The sequence below is a fragment of the Dermacentor variabilis genome, chromosome 4 (assembly GCF_050947875.1).
Source record: "Dermacentor variabilis isolate Ectoservices chromosome 4, ASM5094787v1, whole genome shotgun sequence".
Taxonomy (NCBI): domain Eukaryota; kingdom Metazoa; phylum Arthropoda; class Arachnida; order Ixodida; family Ixodidae; genus Dermacentor; species Dermacentor variabilis.
In genome coordinates this window covers 124452832-124476292 of record NC_134571.1, presented here as the reverse complement: position 1 = coordinate 124476292, position 23461 = coordinate 124452832, and the positions used below count along the sequence as shown (strand labels likewise).

At 49.5% G+C, this 23461-nt stretch overlaps 1 protein-coding gene across 2 annotated transcripts in view; it reads right to left on the bottom strand.

Annotated features, from left to right (window-relative positions):
• Rim (Rab3 interacting molecule) overlaps positions 1 to 4933 on the bottom strand; it is a 158395-nt gene extending 153462 nt beyond the window's left edge. For both annotated transcript variants that reach the window (XM_075690207.1, XM_075690206.1), the window contains exon 1: positions 4642 to 4933. In XM_075690207.1, the coding sequence (XP_075546322.1) occupies positions 4642 to 4802 (161 nt within the window). In that variant the 5' untranslated portion in view covers positions 4803 to 4933. The remainder of the gene's footprint in view (positions 1 to 4641) is intronic.
• Positions 4934 to 23461: the final 18528 nt, after the last annotated feature.

Sequence of the window (23461 nt, the reverse complement as noted above, 5' to 3'; positions counted from 1 at the left end):
TAACAGTGCGTAAATTAGTGCCGATGCAATACCATTCACGTATGATGATGCCCACCGAAACAACTGTACGTACGTACAGTGGTCAATGTTACAGAAATAAGAGCAGAAGACGTCTTTAAAAATTCGCAAAATCGAAGGCCGTTTTTCAAACTAATTTTGAGATATCGAATATACTCCAATACCCCACGATTGCTCGGGTGAATCCATAAGCTTCTTGCTAAAAAATTCTATAATCTAGTACAGCCGAAAATCATCACTAGTACTTTCGAAGGGCGTAAGAACTCGATCGCTTGCACAGCTTCGCCATCTTTGATGTATATAACCTGCTCAGATTGGCATGCACCTCCGATGGATATTTCTTCTTTTTTTTCACAAAGAACAGCTCTTTCTGTGATGTTGTCTTCATCCTATACATAAGTGCCGATTCTCCCGAATTTTTTCGCGAAGTTTACGAATTAGGGCTCGTTTTACGATTTACGAATGTTGCGTCAATATTTACGAAAAATAAATTTTATTCGCGACAATGTTGCGCGTCATCGGTCCCTAACATTCTGTTGGAAGTCTTCTAGTGGGGAAGTCTTCTAGTGGGATCAAGTCTATACACACAAGTTCCTGAATCAGGCGAAATCGGACAACAGCAAATTCGCTGAAAACGTTGTTGTGGTAAAAAAGAAAACGTGCTTGTCAATCTTTGCTGTTAGAGGTTTGCTGCTGCTTACATGCTGGGTATACAGGTAAATAATTACGTATCTCTCCCAGGACGCGCACTTGGGGCAACTGTAAAGGGGGAAAATATGCATGCTATCCCTCTCCCCCTTTCTCGGTGTCATGACCGCGGGATATTATGAATTTTAAAGTTCAAATGTTCAAACGTTCTCAAACTTATTTCTACTGCAGTTTATGTTTTTTTTTTTCAGCCAAGCTGTTACTGCGGCTATAAGCACTCGATAACGTTATATCAAGTTTTCACTGCTTTATTAAAAATCTGGATCACCCGCGTAGCTTACATTTTGCGAACAAATGGGGAATCGGGGGAAATGTGCAACCAAATGTTGAAATACGTGTGTCAATTAGGGATTAAATGAAAATTGCTAAACCATGTTTTGCGGCCCATTTAGAGGCGTCATATGAAACGCTTCAAACGTTTCTCCGCATTCCTGGAAGGACGGGAAACGGTAGAGATTTCCCGTCATGAGGAAACGGGGGGCACTTCATGGCATACGTGTGCCGCGAAGTTTGAAGTGAGTAGGTTAATTATGCGCTTTGAAAATAATTACTAAACGCTTGCCATCTTCCAATTTTTGTGCGCTCTACAAGTCATTAGTTCCTTTCCCCCGGTCTCCTCGGTGAACTATGCGAGACACAGTGTTTGTATTTCGTTGAATTAAGAATCAGGTTGTAGTCTTTGCAGGCTTTTCATGAAGTTACTTCTTTTCAAGCATTCCAAGGTGTACTATGCCATTATTCGTAATGTTTCCCAGACTAAAATATTTGCACACGATACCAACTTCAATTTCGGAGAAAATGTGGGTAGCTGAAGTGTAAAGTGTGGCAAAAGCCATCACGTTTGTGGCTGAATAAAAGCGTTACAAGTAATCATAGAAACCACATTCTTGGGTCTGTTCTTTCTTATTCTTTTTTTTTTCCTGCGTGCTATGAGGCTTACCTGGCGTTCCCTGTGAACTACACGAGGCAGTTTTCTTTAATATTTGGTGAGACTAAAGGCCAGGTAATGGGTGAGGTGTAGGCAATGTTGAAAGTGGTTGAGTTAATTGCGGCCCTGTCAATAAATTACGTATGCAGGCGATCTAGAGCGTCATGACTGTGTCTTACGAGCGGCACAGATTTTAGTCTGGCGCTCTGGAAGGACTACAAATTTCACCGACATTAAATTTTGCGAAAATGGGTGGAATGCTACGTGAAATCTCTAAGTACGAACTTGAACGCGTATGAATAAGATACAGCCCTTGTAAAACATTTCTTAATGAAGAGTTAGAAAGCGTTGTGCGGCCGCTATCAGGTATGCTTCCCAATTTCCCAACAAAACTGCACCTTACACCAGACTCATATTTCGTGGAAATCGAGGGTCATGGCAAGTTAAACACGTGACAAAATTTGCACTTTCCTGGCCTAATTGGAAGCTTTGAAAATAATTACTGAAACCGCCTTTTCACCCCTTTTATGCGTAATACGGCGTTTGCAGTTGGTTTTCTCCAATGTCCTCGGTAAGCTAAACAAGGCAGCTTGTTTATATTTGGCGAGAATAACGGGCGCGTTATGGGTAATGTGCAGGCAAAGTTAAAGGTGCGGGGACTAATTATGGCCTTTGCAGAAAATTACGTATGCAAGCGATACGGAGCTTTAATTAGTGTGCGTTACGAACAACGCAGAATTCATGCCGTTGCCTTTGAAGAACTGTGAACGCAAACGAGACCAAATTTAGCAGTAAAGGGGGAGGAGAGGTGATATGGGGGTGCACTATGATCATTCCTCTGGCGAAGTAAAAATCTGCGTGGACGAACTGCTGCCTTTGTAAACATTCCTTAAGAAATGCTCAAAAGCGCTATAAGCTGGCAAGGTCTCAAATGCAAGTCACACACGGACAACGCTTTAGCGTATGTGACTTAATTACAGCCAACTGAAAATCATTTTTTGGAGCTGCTATAAAGGAGTAGCCTCGCTGAAAATTTGGTTGTGATTCTCCAATGCCGCACGAGTATGCAGTGTGTGTGTGTGTGTGTGTGTGTGCGTGTTATTTCTTTTCTTTCGTTTTATTCGGACTGTGGCAGCGCGCGCTGTATCCATTCGTACGAATTTATTTATCATAGGTTCGTATTGGTGTGTGCAGTGATTCGTGATGAAGCCCAACTGTGAGTGTGCATTGCGTGCCTACGCACGCCTTACGGGCTAGAAACTGCTAGGCACAGAAAAATTTAAGGAAATCCACGCATGCGCCATATTAGTAGGCATGTAACTATGTAGCCATCCGAGAAACATTAGAATGTGTGCATAACGTTTGAGTACTGTAAAGCCGACTACACTAAACAATGTTGAGACACGACAGAAATAAATAAATAAATAAATAAATAAATAAATAAATAAATAAATAAATAAATACAGAAGGAAAGAAATATTCACAGAGGCAAGCATATTCTACAGCCGATGCTTTAGCTGTATTTGCACTTCATACAACCTGTGTTTTTTCTATTGGGACGGGATGCGGTATCTGTTTCCTTTTTTGTTTTTTCTAGAGGGATGGAAAGGCGACGTTTCTCTTTCATTTCTTTAGCGATACATTTAAAAGGTCAGAACTCCACGTCGTTGCGACAGACAGATCGCGTTCAAGCGTTGCTCACATCGTAGCAACGAAAAAGCCTGTCGCCTCGAAAGGACGCGCTGTAAATTCCGCGCGATAACAGTCACGCAACCATATGCTCTTTTCCAAACAAAGACGCTGCATCCCTGTTGGTGTGACAACTTACAAGCTGCGCGCTGCAGAAGTCGCAGCTTCCACCATTCCGCCCACGCCGGAACTTGGCACGCGTCGCACAGCCGAAACGAGGGGAAGGCGACGATTTATTTACGTATTTACGTAACCTGTGTCTCATAACGCAAGACAGAAGAAAAAAAAAAAGGAACTCTATAAAGCAGCATACGCGCTTGGAGCAACGCCTCAAAACTTCACCGCACCGCAATAGAAGGTTCCGTGCAGGGACGCTCTGCGCTGAAAACATTAAATTGAGGTAGACATGGCACTTGAGCGCTAAAAGCTAAAGTTGGCCGCGCATCATCGTACGTTTCCGTTTCTTAACGCATGTCAAGAAGATTAATGGACAAACAAACTAAGCAGAAAGAAAGACAACTGAAGATACAATGTAAGGGTCGTCGACACCCCTGTTCCAAATGTTATCGCCCTTGCCCTTTGCAGTAGACGATGGTAAACGCAGAGCGGGGTTCGGGCAGCTTTACATATTCAAGGGATCGCCGAAACCAGACTCAAATAAGTAAGAAAAGCCAACACCCGTGAAACAAGTGTGGAGAATTCCCAGCTCAGGCGAGATTTGGAAGCGCGCTCACCGCCTCCGTTAGGCTTAGCTACTTCCTGAGCCGAAAAGGGGGAGTTTCGTGGCGACCGCAGCTCTTTTTCACAAACGCTAAATTCGCTACAGTGCATGTCGGAGACGAGACGCACGCTCGTCTGCCGCAGATTATTCGGGCACTGCGAGAGCAAACAACGCCGCCCCCGGAGTGAGCGCCGACGATGGTCTTTCGTATGTAGAGCACAAGCATAGATGCACCCCCGTAGCTGCGAGCGAGCTTTACGGAGTTGTGTAGGTGTCGCACCGGTGTTTCGTTTCCCCACGAAAGCGACGACGCTAAAGGCGCGCCAGTCTCGGCCAAAGCAGCGGACGCGGGATTGCCTTCGCTCGTGGCTTTAAGACGGCAGTCCCTCTCGAACACCGAAAGGAGGGCTCCGCCGCAGTCGCTCAAGAGCCAAGAAAACAGCGAGACACTGCGAGCGGCGGCCTCCGCGAGGCCTAGCGGTTCCGGAAAGCGGAGCGCGCGCGCGCGCGCGCGCGATCTAGGGAGGGGGGGGGGGGGGGTCACAAGCAGCAGTGGGGCCGCTGTGGTACTACTCACTTGAGGATCTCCTTCTCGCGGTCCTCCTCTTCCTTCTGGCGTGCCATGACCGACTCGATGATGCGGCGCTCTTCCTCGGTCAGGTGGCTCAGGTCCGGCATGGGCGGAGGCCCCGCGCCGCTCATGGGGGGCCCCGCCGCTTTCGGCGCCGCCGACGTCATGGCACGAGCCGCCGGCGGCAGCACGGAGCCGAGGGGCCCCTTGGGTCCTCCGAACAGCGGGAACGAGAACACGCTGGCAGCCGTCGGACGCACGCCGCCCACCACCGCGACGCTTCATTGGGCAGCTACGGCGGGGCCGGCCTCGCGAGCCACTGCCGCCCGCCGGCGCAGCCGACGACACATCATCGCGGGCCGCAGAAAGCAGCGGCGGCGGTGGCCGCACGGCGCGCGCGGCTCGCGCGCGTGAGCGCGCTCGCTTCTCTCACGCCGCAGGCCGCGAGCGCCCGCTTAGGCCTTCTTCGCCGCCCGAGACGACGACGCGCTCACCGCACTCCTCACCCCACATGCGGGAACCAAAACCAGGCACGGCGGCGGCCCCGCCGATCAAGCAAGGAACACAGCAGCGCACTGGGAACAGCAGGGCCCCCCTTCTACTTTCGACGGCGCGCACACAGACGACGAAGACGGCGGAGACGACGCGGGGTCCCCCCGTCCGCACCGTAGAATAGGAACCACTGCCGCGAACACTCCGCGCTTCGTGCCCCCGCTCTTGGCCACCAAAAAGAAACAACCAAGCGCTCTCCGGTGATTCGGCACCCGCGGCTGTGTGCCTGCGCTGCTCGGGCTGCCGAGGGGACGGCGGCGGCGCAGGCGGTGGGCTTCTCCTGACGTCAACGCGCCGAAGCCGCGGCCAATCGACGCGCCACACTTCCGGGTCGTCACGCTCGCCCGCGCGCGTCACTTCCGCCGCCGTTGCTGCTTCCGGCACAGCCGTGACCGAGCGTCTCAATGGAAGCCGCAGCCGCGGCTCCAGCCGCGCGAAGAAGGCGCGACGCACGTTTCTCATCACGAACGACTAAGGGGAAGGCAGCAGCTCGCCACCTGTCGCTCTCGTTAGGTTGCATGCGACTCGCCTCGCGTGACCACTTCTGACACCAGAGAGGTATAGTCTGATGCAATAACTGTTCGTAACTTTTCCGACACAGGGTGCAAAATCACCGAAGATCTAAAATGCTAGCACGCAAGAAGGTACCCCGGAGTTTGAGCGCACCTTAGCAAACGCTTCGATGCTGTGGCCAACGACCATTGAAGGTTCCGGCGCATGCCACCGAAAGGGCACTTCACCATGAAATGACTCATAGTGCGGAGAAGCCGAATCCTAGAAACCAACGTGCATGCTTGACGCGGGGTGAAAAGGTGTCGCACGCCTCACTCTGACAGGTCCCGTCAGGGTACGTGGCACTAATTTTTTCAGTAAAGAAACCCAAATACGAAGCAACGATGCAGCTCCATGCATAGAAGAACGACTTAATTTTTAAACGACATGCTGAAAAAAACTAAATCGTTGGGTTTTACGTGCCAGAACCACGATCCGATTATGAGGCGCACCGTAGTGGGGGACTCCGAATTAATTTCGGCCGCCTGGAGTTCTTTAACTTGCACCCAAATCTAAATAAACGGGTGTTTTTGAATTTCGCCCCCATCGAAATGCGGTCGCCGTGGCCGGGATTTGATCCCGCGACCTCGTGCTTAGCCGCGCTACAACAAAGCCTCTAAGCAACCTTGGCGGGTTAAGCGACATCATTGGAACGCCTTTTCTGTTACCTGTTTTCTTTTTGTTTTCTTCTTTTTTCTTTTTTTTCTTCTTGTTCCCTTTTCCCCCTCGCTCTTTGTCGTCTTTACAATCCCTATATCCCCCACCCCAGTGCAGGGTAGCAAACCGGAAACTCGGCTCTGGTTAACCTCCCTGCTTTTCCGCTCTCTTTCTCTCTATCTCTCTCTCTATTCATACAGGATCTTCAATGCATACGCAGTCAAGTATGAATACTGTGAACGATTTTAGATCGGTTTGCCAACTCAATTTTTCGATCGATTGAAACTTTAATTTTTGGCATAAATTGCGGGCGCCAGAGCGCGCAAAGTGAACAGACCAAATATGTATTTAGACAAAAATGTGCAGGTACTGTTCGCGGGACGGAGCTTTCGTAGATTACTGGACGTTCTCGGAATCCTCCCACGACCCTGGCCGTGAATCGAAAGATGGCATTGCGTCACGGCATGTCGTGACGTAGAGACCTTAACCCTGTATGACAACACATAATCGGCTAGAGTGGGGTGCACGCAATGCCGCCATCTCGTTTCCGATCCTAGAATCGTCACGTCAGAACGGCTGTTTATCGGTTATAAATCCACGCGCTTACCAATAAGCAGTATTACTCATTATGCTAAACAGTTTGACTAACGGTCTAAACAAATCAGCGACTTTGTCGGGGAGAAAGAACGGGTTTTGAAATCCCTGCCTGTCCAATTCTCAGCTGTGTATCTACGTGTCGGCTCGGAACAATTGCGCGTACGTTCACAAAGACTTCGCGATGCTCCACAAGCGCGGCTTTCAATTGCACAGAGGTGTTATTGTTAGAAGCCGCACAGCGTCCCACCTTATTATTATTATTTTTTGTCTTCAATGAATGGCTATTGTTTTACGTGTTACGCATTGGTTCCTTCTGGTACCGCGAGTGACAAACCCGATGAATTTAAAATATTTCATTCATTTTCGTTCGTTCATTCAGGCCATGGACTGCTGTTCCGAATAAAAAGAAAAGTCGGCTGCGTTGTATCAGGGACGCAGTTGCAGTGGGTTACGTGAAACAACTTGTACGCTCTGCAGACGCAATGTATGGACATTGGGGCGTACTGAAATGGACGTAAACCAAATGCTCAAGTTACATTTATTCAGGCATTCTAAGGCTTGCTTATGTTACAGCTAGCGTCTGATGCTCTAATTTCGCAATTGTGCTCGCTGCCTATTCGTATAGTAGGCCCGTTTGTGTTGCAGAGGCTGTCTGAGCACTGTAGGGTAAAGAAATGCCCCCCCCCCCCCGCCCTCTAGTGGTGGCGCCCGAGACTGCCCTGCATCGCTCGAGCCCGTCACATCAATTGATGGTCGGGGCTCCGGCGCTTGCTTCAACCTCCTGTGCTTGCACTCTCTATGGAAACGGACGCATTATGCAGTGGTCAGAGAGGGTTGGGTATCCTTCGCGTTGCTTCCCGAGTCTCCTCACGCCATTTCTGCAACGTAGGTGTCGAACGCAGAGACGGCGGGGGGGTGGGGGTGGGGGAGTGAGGAGGGGGGCATAGCGGAGCAAGGGGGAAATTTCTGCAACAAATTGCGATCTTGTGGGTCTTGTAATTCCTCATGAGTACGAGTAGGAGGTTGATAAGTGATACCTACTATGGCATGGTCGGCTCTCTCAAACGCGACCGCACGTTCCCGCTCGGATGGACAAACGTACTGCCGAGCTACGCCAATCCGATGGCAGCGCGCGCGAGACTAAATTCACTCCGATTGCGCCACGCGTGGCGCAATAATAGCGCCGTCTGTGCATGCGACGCGTGCATTATAGAGTAATGGATTCGTTCCTCTACACTACGACACCGAAGTATAAGGCGCCTTGGGCAGCACGGTTGCAAGGATATACGCAATGATGCCATAACGTGGTTTCGTTGCATGCGTTTTTCTTTTTTTTTTCGACCTCTTCTGACCGATTCTAAAGACGTTTGATGCCATCAAAATTTCTTCCATCGTTATTCCAAATATTTCACACGCACTGGTTGTCTTGACACTGAAGCTCCTCATTTCAACGAAACCGAATTTTTCGTCTCTCCGGCGTGCTTTCGAATCTAAAACTGGCCAGTTATATTGAATTTACACCTCTTGGTGGCACTATACTCTCGTTTCAAGCGTCAGTGCGCTCCAAGGACGGGATACGAAGCCATTAAATTCGGTAAGAAACTAGATCACCGGTCAATAAAAAAAAGTGAATACTCATGACGCCTATATTATTATTATTATTATTATTATTATTATTATTATTATTATTATTATTATTATTATTATTATTATTATTATTATTATTATTATTATTATTATCCTGCCTATACACTTTAAGAAACAGGGGATAGAAAATAAAGGTGAGGCTTCACGATCGCAAGAAGTAGCCATTGAAGCAAACTGACTTGACTGATTACTTAAATGTGATTTTGTTACTTTAACCATTACTGAATGTGTTGATTTAACCATTACTTGAATGCGTTGCCTGGTCAGTGTGTCGCTAATTCTTATATATGTTCCGTGCTGCAAATTGTGCGTGATCGTGAGCCTCCACTAGCTTCGGCTGTCAGCCCAACAGTTTTCCAGTGTGCTGTGCTTTTGGTGTGATCGATTAAGATGAAATGAACTGCAACGCTTTCTTGCCGTTTCACACGAGCGTCATCCAGCCTGCAAGTGTGAAATGACCGCCAACCGCAGGCCGGGAATTTCTCAGCACCCAAAGAATTAACCTGCAACCACGTTTACTAGAATGCATCAGTAGGCTCATTTGCACTTCATAGCCCATCGGCACTCAAGCGATGGGTTGCAAAACCAAGTCCACTCCTGTTTTTTAGCAATCCGCAATGTACTGGCGCGACCCATCAGCGCATATTTGAATGAAATCATGGGTGCTTTAACGTAAAGCTCTTCCTAGCTTTTCGACTCCAGGAGCTCTATAACGCAAAACTATTCCAGTATGTTCTTATTCTGGTCTCCTGACGTCAAATTTACGTAACCACTGACGCAAGCATCGGGTGGTAACCAGCAGCGTTGCTTGAAAAGTCCAATCAAACGCGCTTCTCGTTTATAGGATATCAGTTTTTTTTTTTCAAAGCATTGCCTACATTGAGCCTTTTTTGTTATCTAATTGGCTGATGAGAGGCGAGGACCACGTTCAAGGGGCCAGAGTTTCGGTGGGGCCGAGCCAGCACAGTGAAAGTAGATACCCGGAAGAGGAGGGTGGCGCAGGCGCCTGCGACTGGCCCGCTTCCCTTTACATAGCTTGCGTTGGGTGGTCGAAAATCGCGGCGGCGTGCAACGGAAGGTAAAGAATGCCGCTAAAGCGGATCCTCAGCAAAGACTGGACAGAGCGATGTCGTATACGTGCCGAAAGGTCTCAATAACGTTAGACTGCCACGCATTTTTATTTTTTTTATTTTACGCAGATAAATCCACGCTCCTCGGCATCTACGAGTATCCAGTGACAGAGCGATCGGCGGGCAGCCATCTTCTACTCCTTTGGAAACGAGGCAGCCTCCGGCTATCCAGAAAAAAATCCAGTTTTGTTCGGCATATTAATGCGTCCTTAACGCGTACACGTCAATTTGACGCGGTGAGTTTTTGCGGTTTTGTGACGTCACGTGACAGACAGGCGAAGTGGGTGCAGCCAGAGAACGTTGGACCAATAGCAAATGCTCAAACGACGCCTTTTTCGCTAACGGCGAAACGAAATTAATATTTTTCTTTCGTTCGGTCTAATCGTGCATAATAAGTGTGCGCATATATCAGATGGGACGTTATCACGGTTTTCGTGAGGCCGCGTGACAGACAGGTGCAAGGGGTGGCCCGAAAATTTTTGACCAACCGTCGAGGGCTGATTGCAGAATAAGAACGGGAAAGTGTTGGAATAGCTTTACGATGTAGCGCCCCATTTATGCAATTAGTCCTCCACGATTGCTCAAAATGTTTTCGGGCCATCCCCACTTCACGTGTCTGTCACGCTACATCAGGAAAACCGCGAATACTCCCAATCTGATATGACGTGCACACACTGATTATGCATGATTAGAACGAACAAGAGAACCATAGTTTCCAATTTTACGCCTTTTTCGCCATAAGCCCTCCACTATTGGTCAAAAGCTCTTGGGCTGCGCCCACTCTGCCTGTCTGTCACGCGACGTCACAAAACCGCGAATACTCGCCACGTCAAGCGGACGTGTAGGCAGTAAAGGTGCATTAATAAGCCGAAGAAAACAGAGACTTTTCTGAATAGTCGGAGGCTACCCCGCTCCGAAATAACTAGAAGACGGCTGCCCGCCGATCTCTCCGGCATTGGCTACTCAAAGCTGCCGGGGCGAATAGATTTCATACAATAAAAAAAAATGAGTGGCAGTATAACGTTGTCGATACCTTTCGGCACGTACACGACATAGCTATGCCCACTTTTCTTAGCTGAGGATTCGTTTCAGCAGCATTTTTAACCTTCCGTTGCAGGCCACCGCGATTTTCGACCAGAAACTGAAGGCTAAACAAGGAGAAGCGGACCAATCGCCGACTCCGGCACTGCCCTGTTTATCCGGTTACCTACTTTCACTGGGCTGGCGCGGCCCCATCAATACCCTCTCCACTTCGGCGTGCTCCTCGCCTCTGGTCAGCCAATTAAATAAAGAAAGAAAGACTGCCAAGGTAGGCAATGATGTTCGCTTTAAAAGAAAACTAAAGTGGCCTTCTAAAACGTGGAGGGCGTTTCAATGGCCTCTTCAAACAACGCTGTGGGTCACCGCCTGATGCTTACGTCAGCGCTTACGTAAAATTGACATCAGGAGATTGGAATCAAAACTGGTTGGAATAGTTCTACCTTATACGGCTCCGTGTTTCCTCGTAAGCAAAAATAAAATTATATTGTCCACACGTTAACTAGAACGAATGACCGGAGCAAAGTAGTCCAACCAACGACCGCAGCATAGGAATCCCTCCCCTGCTCACCCTCTCACTCCTTCCCCAGAAAAAAAAAATAAATAAGAAGGCTTCCTTTTAATTATTATGCACCAGTGTATGAACATTTGTTCTTTCCTTGCAGCCAACTGTGATCGAGATAGCGATTCACGCCCTTTTGCACTTCCTGGTGACAGCTACGATAATTTCTGGTTGGGGTGCGCTGAATCTACTAGCTTAATACGACTTCATTCCAAAACGTTCAACATATCGCTCTCAAGAGCCCGTGTTTGTTAAAGTTAAGCCAATAACTCTGACAGCGGGTGTACATTACAAATCTTGTATACATTTCCGTAGATCGAGTTAATATAATTTTATTTTATTTTACTGTATTGTTTACTCTCCGACAATAATGTGACCCTGGGTCTTTCGGTTGGTTGGCCTCTATTTACGGCTCTTTTACGGTTTTTACAGTTTTACGGTATTTACTGTTTGCCACTATTTACAGTGGGGGATTGACTAAGAATAGGGTGGGATTAGAGAGATAATTATTCAAGTCTAAAAAAAGAATAAAGAAATCAGTGGATCCCATGCACTGTAGGAATAAACGAGGCTTTGTATGCTGTTTGCTTTGATTGACGATAATTACCGGTGATGTTGGCGGCGAATGTGCAATTTCTTCGGCGTTTAGTCCAATACGAGAGTGGTGTGTTGATGTGAAACGTTACCCTGCATGCACCACTGCTGTTTGTCTGCGTAGTCCACAGAACACACAGGGAGACTTGTTTGCTTGAGGCGTTGTTGTGCGCCATTGTTCATAATGTCTGACAGGGTTGAGCAATGTCATTGCATCACATGGCACATCGCGTCGTGGCAGAAGCGTTAAGGTTTAATTAAATTATGGGTCTGTACGTAATTCAAGTAATGTAAGTTGACGTATACATTGTGTACGTACATTCGCGGTCTGAACCACGTTTAGCTGCGTAGCTAAGACACTCCTGTCCCGCGCGACGCATGATTCGGGCCTGGGTGTCCTCGACGCTGACCGCACGTTTTGGAGAGCGAGAGAGAAGAAACTTCATTATAAAGTGAAAGGATTTATGTGGTTGGGCCCCTCAGTCCAGAGCCCCAATGTCTGTCGCTACCGCTCGTGCTCGTCGTATCAGGTACGAGCGGTAGCGACAGCCATTTTGCTGGCGCGTGTTTAGTGTTCCATCTGCACGCTGTTGAGACGTCAGCTCTAAGCGCTCTCTTCAGCCTATAGACGATTCTAATGTATGCGCTATCACAGCCCTGCACGCGAACTCCACTGGCCAGCACTTGCATTTTTGTCGCATAGTAAAGCAAGCGCAGCACACGTTCCATGCGCACAAACTATGAAACTCTGCCGCGGCGGCGCCGGCCGGGATTCGCGGAGACGAGCGCCATCTGGTGGTGTTGCAAGAAAGCCAGCCGCACGCGTGGCGAGACCATCACAGCGGCAGCACCGGGCCCGGAAAGTCGGGAGAAGAGGCAAAGAAAGCTTCGCTTTAAAAAAACACGAACAGAAAATTTCAATACTATCAAAGGAATTGTCGTTAGACAATCAAGAAAGCAATCGCACCAGATCACATGTCCCTGCGTACCACGTGCGAGTTCCTCCGCTTTAGGGCATCGTCTGCTAAGTCGAAGGCATTTCCTAGCTTGCGCCAAAGTGCCCAGTTATTTTTTTAAACGGAGTAATAACGGCCGTCTGACACACACCGAGCTCTTAGGTCTAACGAGCAAATTTAATGATAACAAATATGTAAAAAAACACACAGTAGCGAACATAGATGCGAAAATAACGATATTGAAAGGGTAGGAAAAAAACGGGAAAAGGAAAATAAGAACACAGGCGTACGCACACCACTGATCAAGGGCGAATAATTGTGGGGGAAAGCGGGGAAGGGGGCTGGAGGCATATCTAATAATAATAATAATAATAATAATAATAATAATAATAATAATAATAATAATAATAATAATAATAATAATCAGCCTGGTTACGCCCACTGCAGGGCAAATGTCCCTGCAAACTTCTTAATCTCATCCGCCCACCTAACTTTCTTCATCTCCCTGCTATGCTTCCCTTCCCTTGGAATCCAGTCCGTAACTCTTAATGACCATCGGTTATCTTGCCTCCTCATTACATGACCTGCCCATGCCCACTTCTTTTTCTTGATTTCAAACAAGATGTCATTAACTCGCGTTTGTTCCAACACCCAAGCTGCTCTTTTCTTATACCTTAACCTTACACCCATCATTCTTCTTTCCATAGCTCGTTGCGTCGTCCTCAATTTAAGTAGAACCCTTTTCGTAAGCCTCCCGGTTCCTGCCCCCTACGTGAGTACCGCTAAGACACAGCTGTTATACACCTTTCTCTTGAGGGATAATGGCAACCTGCTGTTCATGATCTGCGAATGCCTGCCAAACGCACCCCAGCCCATTCTTATTCTTCTGATTATTTCCGTCTCATGATCCGGATCCGCGGTCACTACCTGCCCTAAGTAGATGTATTCCCTTGCCACTTCCAGTACCTCGCTACCTATCGTAAACTGTTGTTCTCTTCCCAGACTGTTAAACATTACTTTAGTTTTCTGCCGAATAATTTTTAGACCCAGCCTTCTGCTTTGCATCTCCAGGTCAGTGAGCATGCATTTCAATTGGTCCCCCGAGTTACTAAGCAAGGCAATATTATCAGCTAATCACTAGTTATTAACGTATTCTCCATTAACTCTTATAACCAATTATTCCCAATCCAGGTTTCTGAATACCTCCTGTAAACACGCTGTGAATAGCATTGGAGAGATCGTATCTCCCTGCCTGACGCCTTTCTTTATTGGCATTTTGTTGCTTTCTTCATGGAGGACTACTGTGGCTGCGGAGCCGCTATATATATCTTTCAGTATTTTTATATACGTCTCGTCTACACCCTGATTCCGCAATGCCTCCTGTTGCGTTTCGCCTGCGACACGCGGTTTTGCCGGCGCGACTGCGGCGGGGCGGCAGACATTTTGGCCCGTTCGGCGTCGCCGCAACGCTCCCCGCCAGGCGTTTCCAGGCGTTTCCAGGCATGTTCCGATGCCACGTGTCTTCATGTGCGTGTGTGAGTGTATGTGCCATTGTGCCTGAACCAGGCGATGCGACAGCAGGGGTCACCCTCTCCTTCCAGTCATTGTGCCTGAACCAGGCGATGCGACAGCAGGGGTCACCCTCTCCTTCCAGTCATTGTGCCCGAACCAGGCGATGCGACAGCAGGGGTCACCCTCTCCTTCCAGTCTTTGTGCCCGACCGGCGGCAGTGTGCGTCACCTTAGCCCATTGTACAATCACGTGCTCGTCTATTGAGGGGTTCCTTCTTGCCCTCAACTGCGAGAGTATAAAAACAGCTGCCCCCGGACGCCAAAAGGAGGGCTCCGATTTCTTCTGTTGAGTAAAGTGCTCTCCCGTCTCTCTACTTCGGTCAACGTGACCGCCAACTCTTTGCGATGTTAAAATAAACAAGTTGTTTTGTTGTTACCAGTCGACTCATGCTTTGCCGGGACCTTCGGATGCTTCCAGTTGTACCCCAGGCCGCCAGGCCAACGCTACCCTTGGGGCTTGCGACCCAGGTACAACCACGGGCGTCAGCGCCGAGTTCCCAACAACCGATGCAATCGGTGGGATCCAAACATCTGGTTGGCAGCGGTGAGATCGCCTCCGACTCCAAACAACTGTCTGCCAGCGGTGAGATCGCGACAACGGAGGCCAGCAGCGAAGATATGCAGTTGACTGTATGCTGAGCAGCTCAACGACGATCCGGGAGCAGTGCAACGAGCCCTGTGTGATGACTGGTTGCCTGCAGCGGAACGACTGCGCGGAACTCTTGGCTGCGAGGTTTGGTGAGTGCGGGACTTTCTTCTTCTGAGCTTTGCCAGGCTTTTGTTAGTGTCAGAAACAGAGCTGGTAATTGTGGTTGTCGTTGCTGCCGGGTTAGTTTGCGGCAAGACAATAGTAAGCAGTAGAGAAAGCAGCATTCAGAGCAGCCATGGATTTGAAGTCGTTGCGCAAACCGAAATTGTTGGAGCTTGCAAGAGAGTTGGGTCTGGATGTCTCAGACAAACTAAGAAAACCTGAACTGCTAAAGGCTATTCTTGAGTTAGAGGCTGAGGATGACGAGCTGTCGGAATGCCTTGAGACCATTGAAGAGAGGGAGACTGCAAAAAGAGAAGAGCGTGAACGTAAAGAACAGAAAGAGCGAGAGCAACAAGAGCGTGACCGTCAACACGCTTTGGAAATGAAGCGTCTTGAGGTAGAGATGGAACGCGCTCGTAATGGAAGTCAGGCACACGGTGCAGGAGAACGCGTATTGTTCAAAATGACTGACCTGATGCGGCCGTTTAAGCTTGGAGAGGACATTGGTTTGTTCCTGGTTAACTTTGAGCGTGCGTGCGAGAAGCAGGGGTTCTCTCGGGAAACGTGGCCACAGCGCTTGCTCACTTTGTTACCCGGCGAGGCGGCCGACGTAGTCGCTCGCTTGGATAGAGAGGAGGCAGAGGATTTCGACAAAGTAAAATCGAGTCTGCTAAAAAAGTACCGGCTGTCTGCGGAGGCGTTCCGTCGGAAGTTTCGGGCAAATGAGAAAGGCAAAAGTGAGTCATATACAGAGTTTGCGTATAGGCTTATGTCGAACATGCAGGAGTGGCTCAAAGAAGAGAAAGCGTTTGGTGACCACGATAAAGTTCTGCAGTGCTTCGGGCTAGAACAGTTTTATAGTCGGTTAACGGAGAACGTACGATACTGGGTCTTGGATAGGCCAGACGTTTGTACGGTGGCTAAAGCCGCTGAGCTAGCCGAGGAGTTTGTGACGCGTCGGGCTCGCGGAGCTAAGGACGGTCAAAAGGGTGAATTTGGCTCGAAGTTTGAGAGGCCGAAGTTCACGCCCATGAGATTAAAGGGGGACACGCGTAGTGAGGATGCGAGTGAAAGCAGTCCGACCAAACGTAAAGAGACGGCGGCAGCCAAACGCAGAAAGCGGTTCGAGATGAGGCGAGCGCGCGTTTGTTATACGTGCCAGAAGCCGGGTCACTTTTCGGCGCAGTGTCCGGAAACAACACCAAAAGTTGTGTTTTTTTCAATAGGCAGCACTGACGAGAACATGAAGCTTCTCGAGCCTTACATGCGAGACCTCCTCGTGAACGGGAAAGAGTGCCGAGTGCTTCGCGATTCCGCAGCTACGATGGATGTAGTTCACCCGTCTTATGTAGAACCTCATATGTTCACGGGCGAGTGCGCATGGATCAAGCAAGCCGTGGAAGCTCATAGCGTGTGTCTGTCGGTAGCAAAAGTGCTTATTGAAGGACCTTTCGGAGCGCTTGAGACGGAGGCGGCAGTGTCATCTATGCTGCCACCCCAGTACCCGTACCTATTTTCAAACAAGTCCGATCACCTCCTGCGCGAGAAGGGGCTTTTGTTTGGTGAAGCTAGTGTTCAGGCCTTAACCAGATCGAAGGTTCGGGAGCTCGCTGCAAAGGCGGTAGTTGCGGGGCCGACGTTATCAAACAACGAAAAAGGGTCAGAGGCGCAGCAAGCTGATATTCAGAGCACGCCCGAACTGAATAAACTTGAGTCTGTAACGTTAAAGGCGCCAGATACTGGAGAGGAAACGCCCGACACGGGAAAGTTAGAAGAGCTATCTACTGATTTGCTCATCGCGCCTACGTCAGACGGACTTAATAGGTTGCTAAAAGTCAGCCGGTCGGCTTTGATAGCCGAGCAAAAAAAGGATGGCAGCCTGGAAAACGTGCGCTGCAATGTCAAAGAAGGTATCGCCAGGAAAACTGCGCGTTTTGTGGAAAGAGGTGGAGTCCTGTACCGGAAGTATCTAGACCGCCGAGGAGTGGAGTTCGATCAGCTGATCGTGCCTCAATGCTATCGTCAGGATCTGTTGCGCTTGTCACACGGGGGTTCGTGGTCCGGACACCTAGGAGTTAAGAAAACTAAGGACCGTCTCTTGCAAGAGTACTATTGGCCAGGGTGTTTTCGGGACGCAGACCATTTCGTGAGGACATGTGACACCTGTCAGCGGGTGGGCAAACCAGGGGACAAATCAAGGGCGCCGTTGAAATTGGTACCTATCATTACGGAGCCTTTTAGACGGCTCGTTATTGATACAGTGGGACCTCTGCCGGTAACAGCCACGGGGTACAGACACATTTTGACTGTGATCTGCCCAGCGACAAAGTTCCCTGAAGCAGTGCCGCTTAAAGAACTCAGCTCAGTTGAGATAGTTAATGCACTACTGTCCATATTTGCGCGAGTTGGTTTTCCTGCGGAAATCCAATCAGATCAGGGCACAGTGTTTACTAGCGCTTTGACGACAACTTTTCTCGAAAGGTGTGGGGTAAAGCTGCTACACAGCTCAGTGTACCACCCACAGTCGAATTCCGTTGAGAAGCTCCACTCCGTCATGAAGCGCGTGTTGAGAGCGTTGTGTTTTGAACATCGAACTGACTGGGAGCTGTGTCTGCCTGGGGTGATGTTTGCTTTAAGGACCGCGCCGCATGCGGCTACGGGGTTTTCGCCAGCTGAACTGGTGTACGGTCGCTCGCTTCGATCTCCGCTTCGCATGCTTCGAGAATCGTGGGAAGGTAGGGGCGACGACCCAGTCGTGGTGGAGTACGTACTTAAGCTCCTCGAACGCTTAAGAAGGGCACAGGAGTTGTCAGGTGAAGCAATGACAAAGGCCCAGCAGAAGGCCAAGGTTTATTATGATCGGACAGCCAGGGCCCGTCGTTTTGAGGTGGGCGATGAGGTCATGATATTGCGCACATCGCTAAACAACAAACTAGACGTGCAGTAGGAGGGCCCAGCACGAATTGTTCAGAAACTGTCGGACGTTAACTACGTGGTAAGTCTGCCAGGAAAGCGGAAAGCACAGCAAGTTTACCACTGTAATCTGCTCAAACCTTATAGACAAAGGGAAGCAGTGGTGTGCATGATGGTAAACGTTCCTGAAGAGCTTCCGGTCGAGCTTCCGGGACTAGGCTCAGTGACGAACAGGGAAGACACCGGTCAAGTCATTAGTGACCTTATCAGTAAAGCACCGCTGTCGCCTGAGCAGAAAACCGAACTACACCAGCTATTACAAGAGTTTCAAGGTCTGTTCTCTGAGAGGCCTGGTAGGACTTCTGTACTTACTCATGATATAGAACTTACCTCCACAGAGCCAGTACGATCCAAGGCGTATCGGGTGTCACCCCGCCAGAGCGATATTATGGAGGCTGAGGTAAAGAAAATGCTACAGCTCGGTGTTATTGAGGCAGGTGAGAGTGATTATACCTCCCCTTTGATTTTAGTTGAGGTACCGGGCAAGGAACCTCGTCCTTGCGTCGACTACCGCAGGCTTAATTCTATCACTAAGGATAAAATTTATCCGATCCCTAACATCGAGGAGCGCCTTGAGAAAGTTAGTAGCGCTCAGTTTATTTCCACCCTAGATCTTGTCAGGGGTTATTGGCAGGTTCCACTTACAGAAGAGGCTAGTAGGTATGCGGCGTTCATTTCACCAATGGGAACATTCCGTCCTAAAGTGTTGAGTTTTGGTTTGAAGAACGCGCCATACTGTTTTTCAAGCCTCATGGATAAAGTGTTGCGGGGACAGCAAGAATTCGCTTTACCGTATCTAGACGACGTAGCTATATTCTCCGCATCCTGGTCTGAGCATATGACACACTTGCGGGCAGTGCTAACCCGCCTGCGCGAAGCGGGCTTGACAGTCAAGGCTCCTAAGTGCCAGTTAGCACAGGCCGAGGTTGTCTACCTCGGTCACGTGATTGGTCAGGGTCGTCGCCGCCCCTCTGAAATAAAAGTGGCCGCTGTGCGAGACTTTCCGCAACCGCGCACCAAGACCGATATTCGGTCGTTCTTGGGTGTCGCCGGCTACTATCAGAGGTACATCCCCAGGTACTCTGATATCGCGGCTCCCCTGACGGATGCTCTAAGAAAAACAGAGCCTCAAACAGTCGTCTGGGATGAGACAAAGGAAAGAGCTTTTAGCGCCCTAAAGAGTGCCCTAACAAACCAGCCTGTGCTACGATCGCCAGACTATACAAAAGGGTTCATTGTTCAGTGCGATGCTAGTGAGCGAGGCATGGGCGTTGTACTGTGCCAACGGGAAAATGGAGAAGTAGAACACCCCGTCCTGTATGCTAGTCGTAAGCTGACCAGTCGTGAGCAGGCGTATAGCGCCACCGAGAAAGAGTGTGCATGTCTCGTGTGGGCCGTTCAGAAATTGTCATGCTATCTAGCCGGCTCGAGGTTTATCATTGAGACGGATCACTGCCCTCTCCAATGGCTGCAGACCATCTCTCCCAAAAATGGCCGCCTCCTGCGCTGGAGCCTCGCTTTACAACAATATTCCTTTGAGGTGCGTTACAAAAAGGGGAGTCTCAACGGTAACGCCGATGGCTTAAGTCGAAGCCCCTAACGTAGGAATCAGCCTCAAAATTGTTGGTTACTGATGTTTTTCTGCCTGAGGCAGGATTTTTTTTAACATATTGCTTTTGTTTAGTGTTTCAAAGTGATGATATGCTTTCTAGTGCAATTTTTCAATTTGTGGACGCGTTCTGAGTGATGCTAGACTACTGTAAGGAACTAGGCAGTGGTATAAAAAGGGGAAAGAGCCTGGCAGGGCTTAGTGAGGGTTGTGCCGTGCTTGCTGACTGAGCGGTTGAGTTTCAGCGTAGTTCTAACGCTTGCCGGGAACGAGAACAAAAATGTGAACTCTCCCGAAGTCACTTTGCAGTGTCCCGTGCGAACCTGAACGAGAGAACGAGGCCTTCTCTGTGCGCTGCGCTCAAGAAACGTCGAGGGACGCCCGACTTCGGTTATGAGCATCATCGAGCGACATCCCTCCGGACAGCGGATGCAGTCCCCTGTCCATCGGGATCTCCTTCCCCCGGCGGGGCGGTCTGTTGCGTTTCGCCTGCGACACGCGGTTTTGCCGGCGCGACTGCGGCGGGGCGGCAGACATTTTGGCCCGTTCGGCGTCGCCGCAACGCTCCCCGCCAGGCGTTTCCAGGCGTTTCCAGGCATGTTCCGATGCCACGTGTCTTCATGTGCGTGTGTGAGTGTATGTGCCATTGTGCCTGAACCAGGCGATGCGACAGCAGGGGTCACCCTCTCCTTCCAGTCATTGTGCCTGAACCAGGCGATGCGACAGCAGGGGTCACCCTCTCCTTCCAGTCATTGTGCCCGAACCAGGCGATGCGACAGCAGGGGTCACCCTCTCCTTCCAGTCTTTGTGCCCGACCGGCGGCAGTGTGCGTCACCTTAGCCCATTGTACAATCACGTGCTCGTCTATTGAGGGGTTCCTTCTTGCCCTCAACTGCGAGAGTATAAAAACAGCTGCCCCCGGACGCCAAAAGGAGGGCTCCGATTTCTTCTGTTGAGTAAAGTGCTCTCCCGTCTCTCTACTTCGGTCAACCTGACCGCCAACTCTTTGCGATGTTAAAATAAACAAGTTGTTTTGTTGTTACCAGTCGACTGATGCTTTGCCGGGACCTTCGGATGCTTCCAGTTGTACCCCAGGCCGCCAGGCCAACGCTACCCTTGGGGCTTGCGACCCAGGTACAACCACGGGCGTCAGCGCCGAGTTCCCAACAACCGATGCAATCGGTGGGATCCAAACAGCTGGTGGCAGCGGTGGGATCGAAACACTCCACGACTGCTGAGGTTACGACTAAATCAAACGCTTTCTCGTAATCAATGAAAGCTATATATGAGGGTTGGTTATATTCCGCACATTTCTCTATCACCTGATTGATAGTGTGAATATGGTCTATTGTTGAGTAGCCTTTACGGAATCCTGTCTGGTCCTTTGGTTGACAGAAGTCTAAGGTGTTCCTGATTCTATTTGCGATTACCTTAATAAATACTTTGTAGGCAACGGAGAGTAAGCTGATCGGTCTATAATTTTTCAAGTCTTTGGCGTCCCCTTTCTTATGGATTAGGATTATGTTAGCGTTCTTCCAAGATTCCGGTACGCTCGAGGTTATGAGGCATTGCGTATACAGGGTGGCCAGTTTCTCTAGAACAATCTGACCACCATCCTTCAACAAATCTGCCGTTACCTGATCCTCCCCAGCTGCCTTCCACCTTTGCATAGCTCCCAAGGCTTTCTTTACTTCTTCCGGCGTTACTTGTGGGATGTCAAATTCCTCTAGAATATTCACTCTTCCATTATCGTCGTGGTTGCCTCTGGTATTGTATAGATTTCTATAGAACCCCTCAGCCACTAGAACTATCTCATCCATATTAGTAATGATAGTGCCGGCTTTGTCTCTTAATGCTTGCATCTGATTCTTGCCTATTCCTAGTTTCTTCTTCACTGCTTTTAGGCTTCCTTCGTTCCTGAGAGCATGTTCAATTCTATCCATAACTTACTTCCTTATGTCAGCTGTCTTACGTTTGTTGATTAACTTGGAAATTTCTGCCAGTTCTATTCTAACTGTAGTTAGAGGCTTTCATGCATTGGCGTTTCTTAATCAGCTCTTTCGTCTCCTGCTATAGTTTACTGGTATCCTGTCTAACGAAGTTACCACCGAGAGACATATTTAACTAACCAAAAAAAAGGGGGGGGGGCGGAGGGCGACGAGATTAAAGAAGCACACAGGACACGACGCCAGAGGAAGGATGCACCAAAAGGAAGTCATTTTAGAGGTACGGGTCCCTCAAGGACCACCTTCCAAGCCCAGACGACAGCGCGGGACATTTTCGCAGCCACCAGACCTTCATTTCTTTTCTTTTTCTTTCATTCTTTATTTCACCCTCATTTATTCCATACAATTGCGGCCTTCTCTCTCGCCTTATATCTTCAAAGGGAAGTGTTTTCCTATGGGACCGCCTTAAAGGCCAGCAAAAAGCATTGACCAGGTTCTAGTCTCTACACGAGGCCGCTTAACGTGTCGAATGGCACGCAAATTTTCGCGCCCATATAAATGCTGTTTCTCGCTTTTCATTTCCAGGCTAATAAACATTCCTTTTACATATCGATTACCAGGTTTAAGATAGCTTGTTGGCTTTGTGGGTGGCGGCGCGAAGAGGTAGCCGCCGTGGCCACGGTTTATTTAAGCCGGCCAGCCATGGTGCAACGGGATCTCAAGAGTAACCAACACCGCGGCCGCTCAGATCGAGCGCGCTAGCATGTTCTATTCTCGCGCTACCTACGCGTGAGCCCATCTTCTTCCTCGCCAGCCTTGGAGGCGATAGTCGCGCCGCTACAGGGCCCCCCTCCTAGTGCGAAGCGCGATTGAAATGAAGTCCAATGGTAAAGTCCAGGTAAAGTGTGCATATGGTGTCGTCGTAGGGTAGTGTCGTGTTCACGCAATCCGAGAGAGATGTACCAGGCAGCGTCGGCAGCGTAGGTTCTAAGCGAGGCGCAGCCACAGTGATGCCGTAGTGCGAAATCGTGACCTGCTGCAGGTTCTCGTAGACGCCCGGGCGTGTAGAAGTCGGACCTCCGAAAGTAGGCCGTCTGGCAACTCTGGACTTGCGGGGAGCGTTGGTCACTCACGATGTCGACGTAGAAGTGATGCTCGAGCTGAAAAAACCAGAGAGCAGAACGGCTCCTGTAAAACTTCGGTAGGCCATGCATCCGCGGAAGGTGTGAGCACAGAGCATCGGAAGGCTCGCCTACTGCTGCTTGCGGTGAAGTCTCGAACGCCGATAGCATCAGCGTTTCGGTCGTCACTGCAGTCATCGCGAAGGTTGTCCTTGTGGCGTCGTCATGCCTGCGAGTGTGAAATTTGCGCCTAGCGGAGTCGGTGGGACAGCCTCTGAGTCGGTGATGAATGAAGTGCCCCCGAACGGAAGGCGGACAGCTTGCGGGAACGTCCCAGAAAGGGGAGCGGCAGGTCATAGAGTAGCTGAATGCGCTCGCGTTTGGCTCAGTGAATTCCTTAGAAAGAGTCGTCGCGCAGCTGCAAGTTGAGCTGGGGAGGATGCTCACTAACCGAGTAGAGGTCTGATGCTGGGACCGGCCCGTGCTGACGATGTGCACGGGTGGACGCAGTCGATGTGGGACGACAAGACGCGGAATGACGCGATGGTTCAAATGGCGATAGCTCTTGTG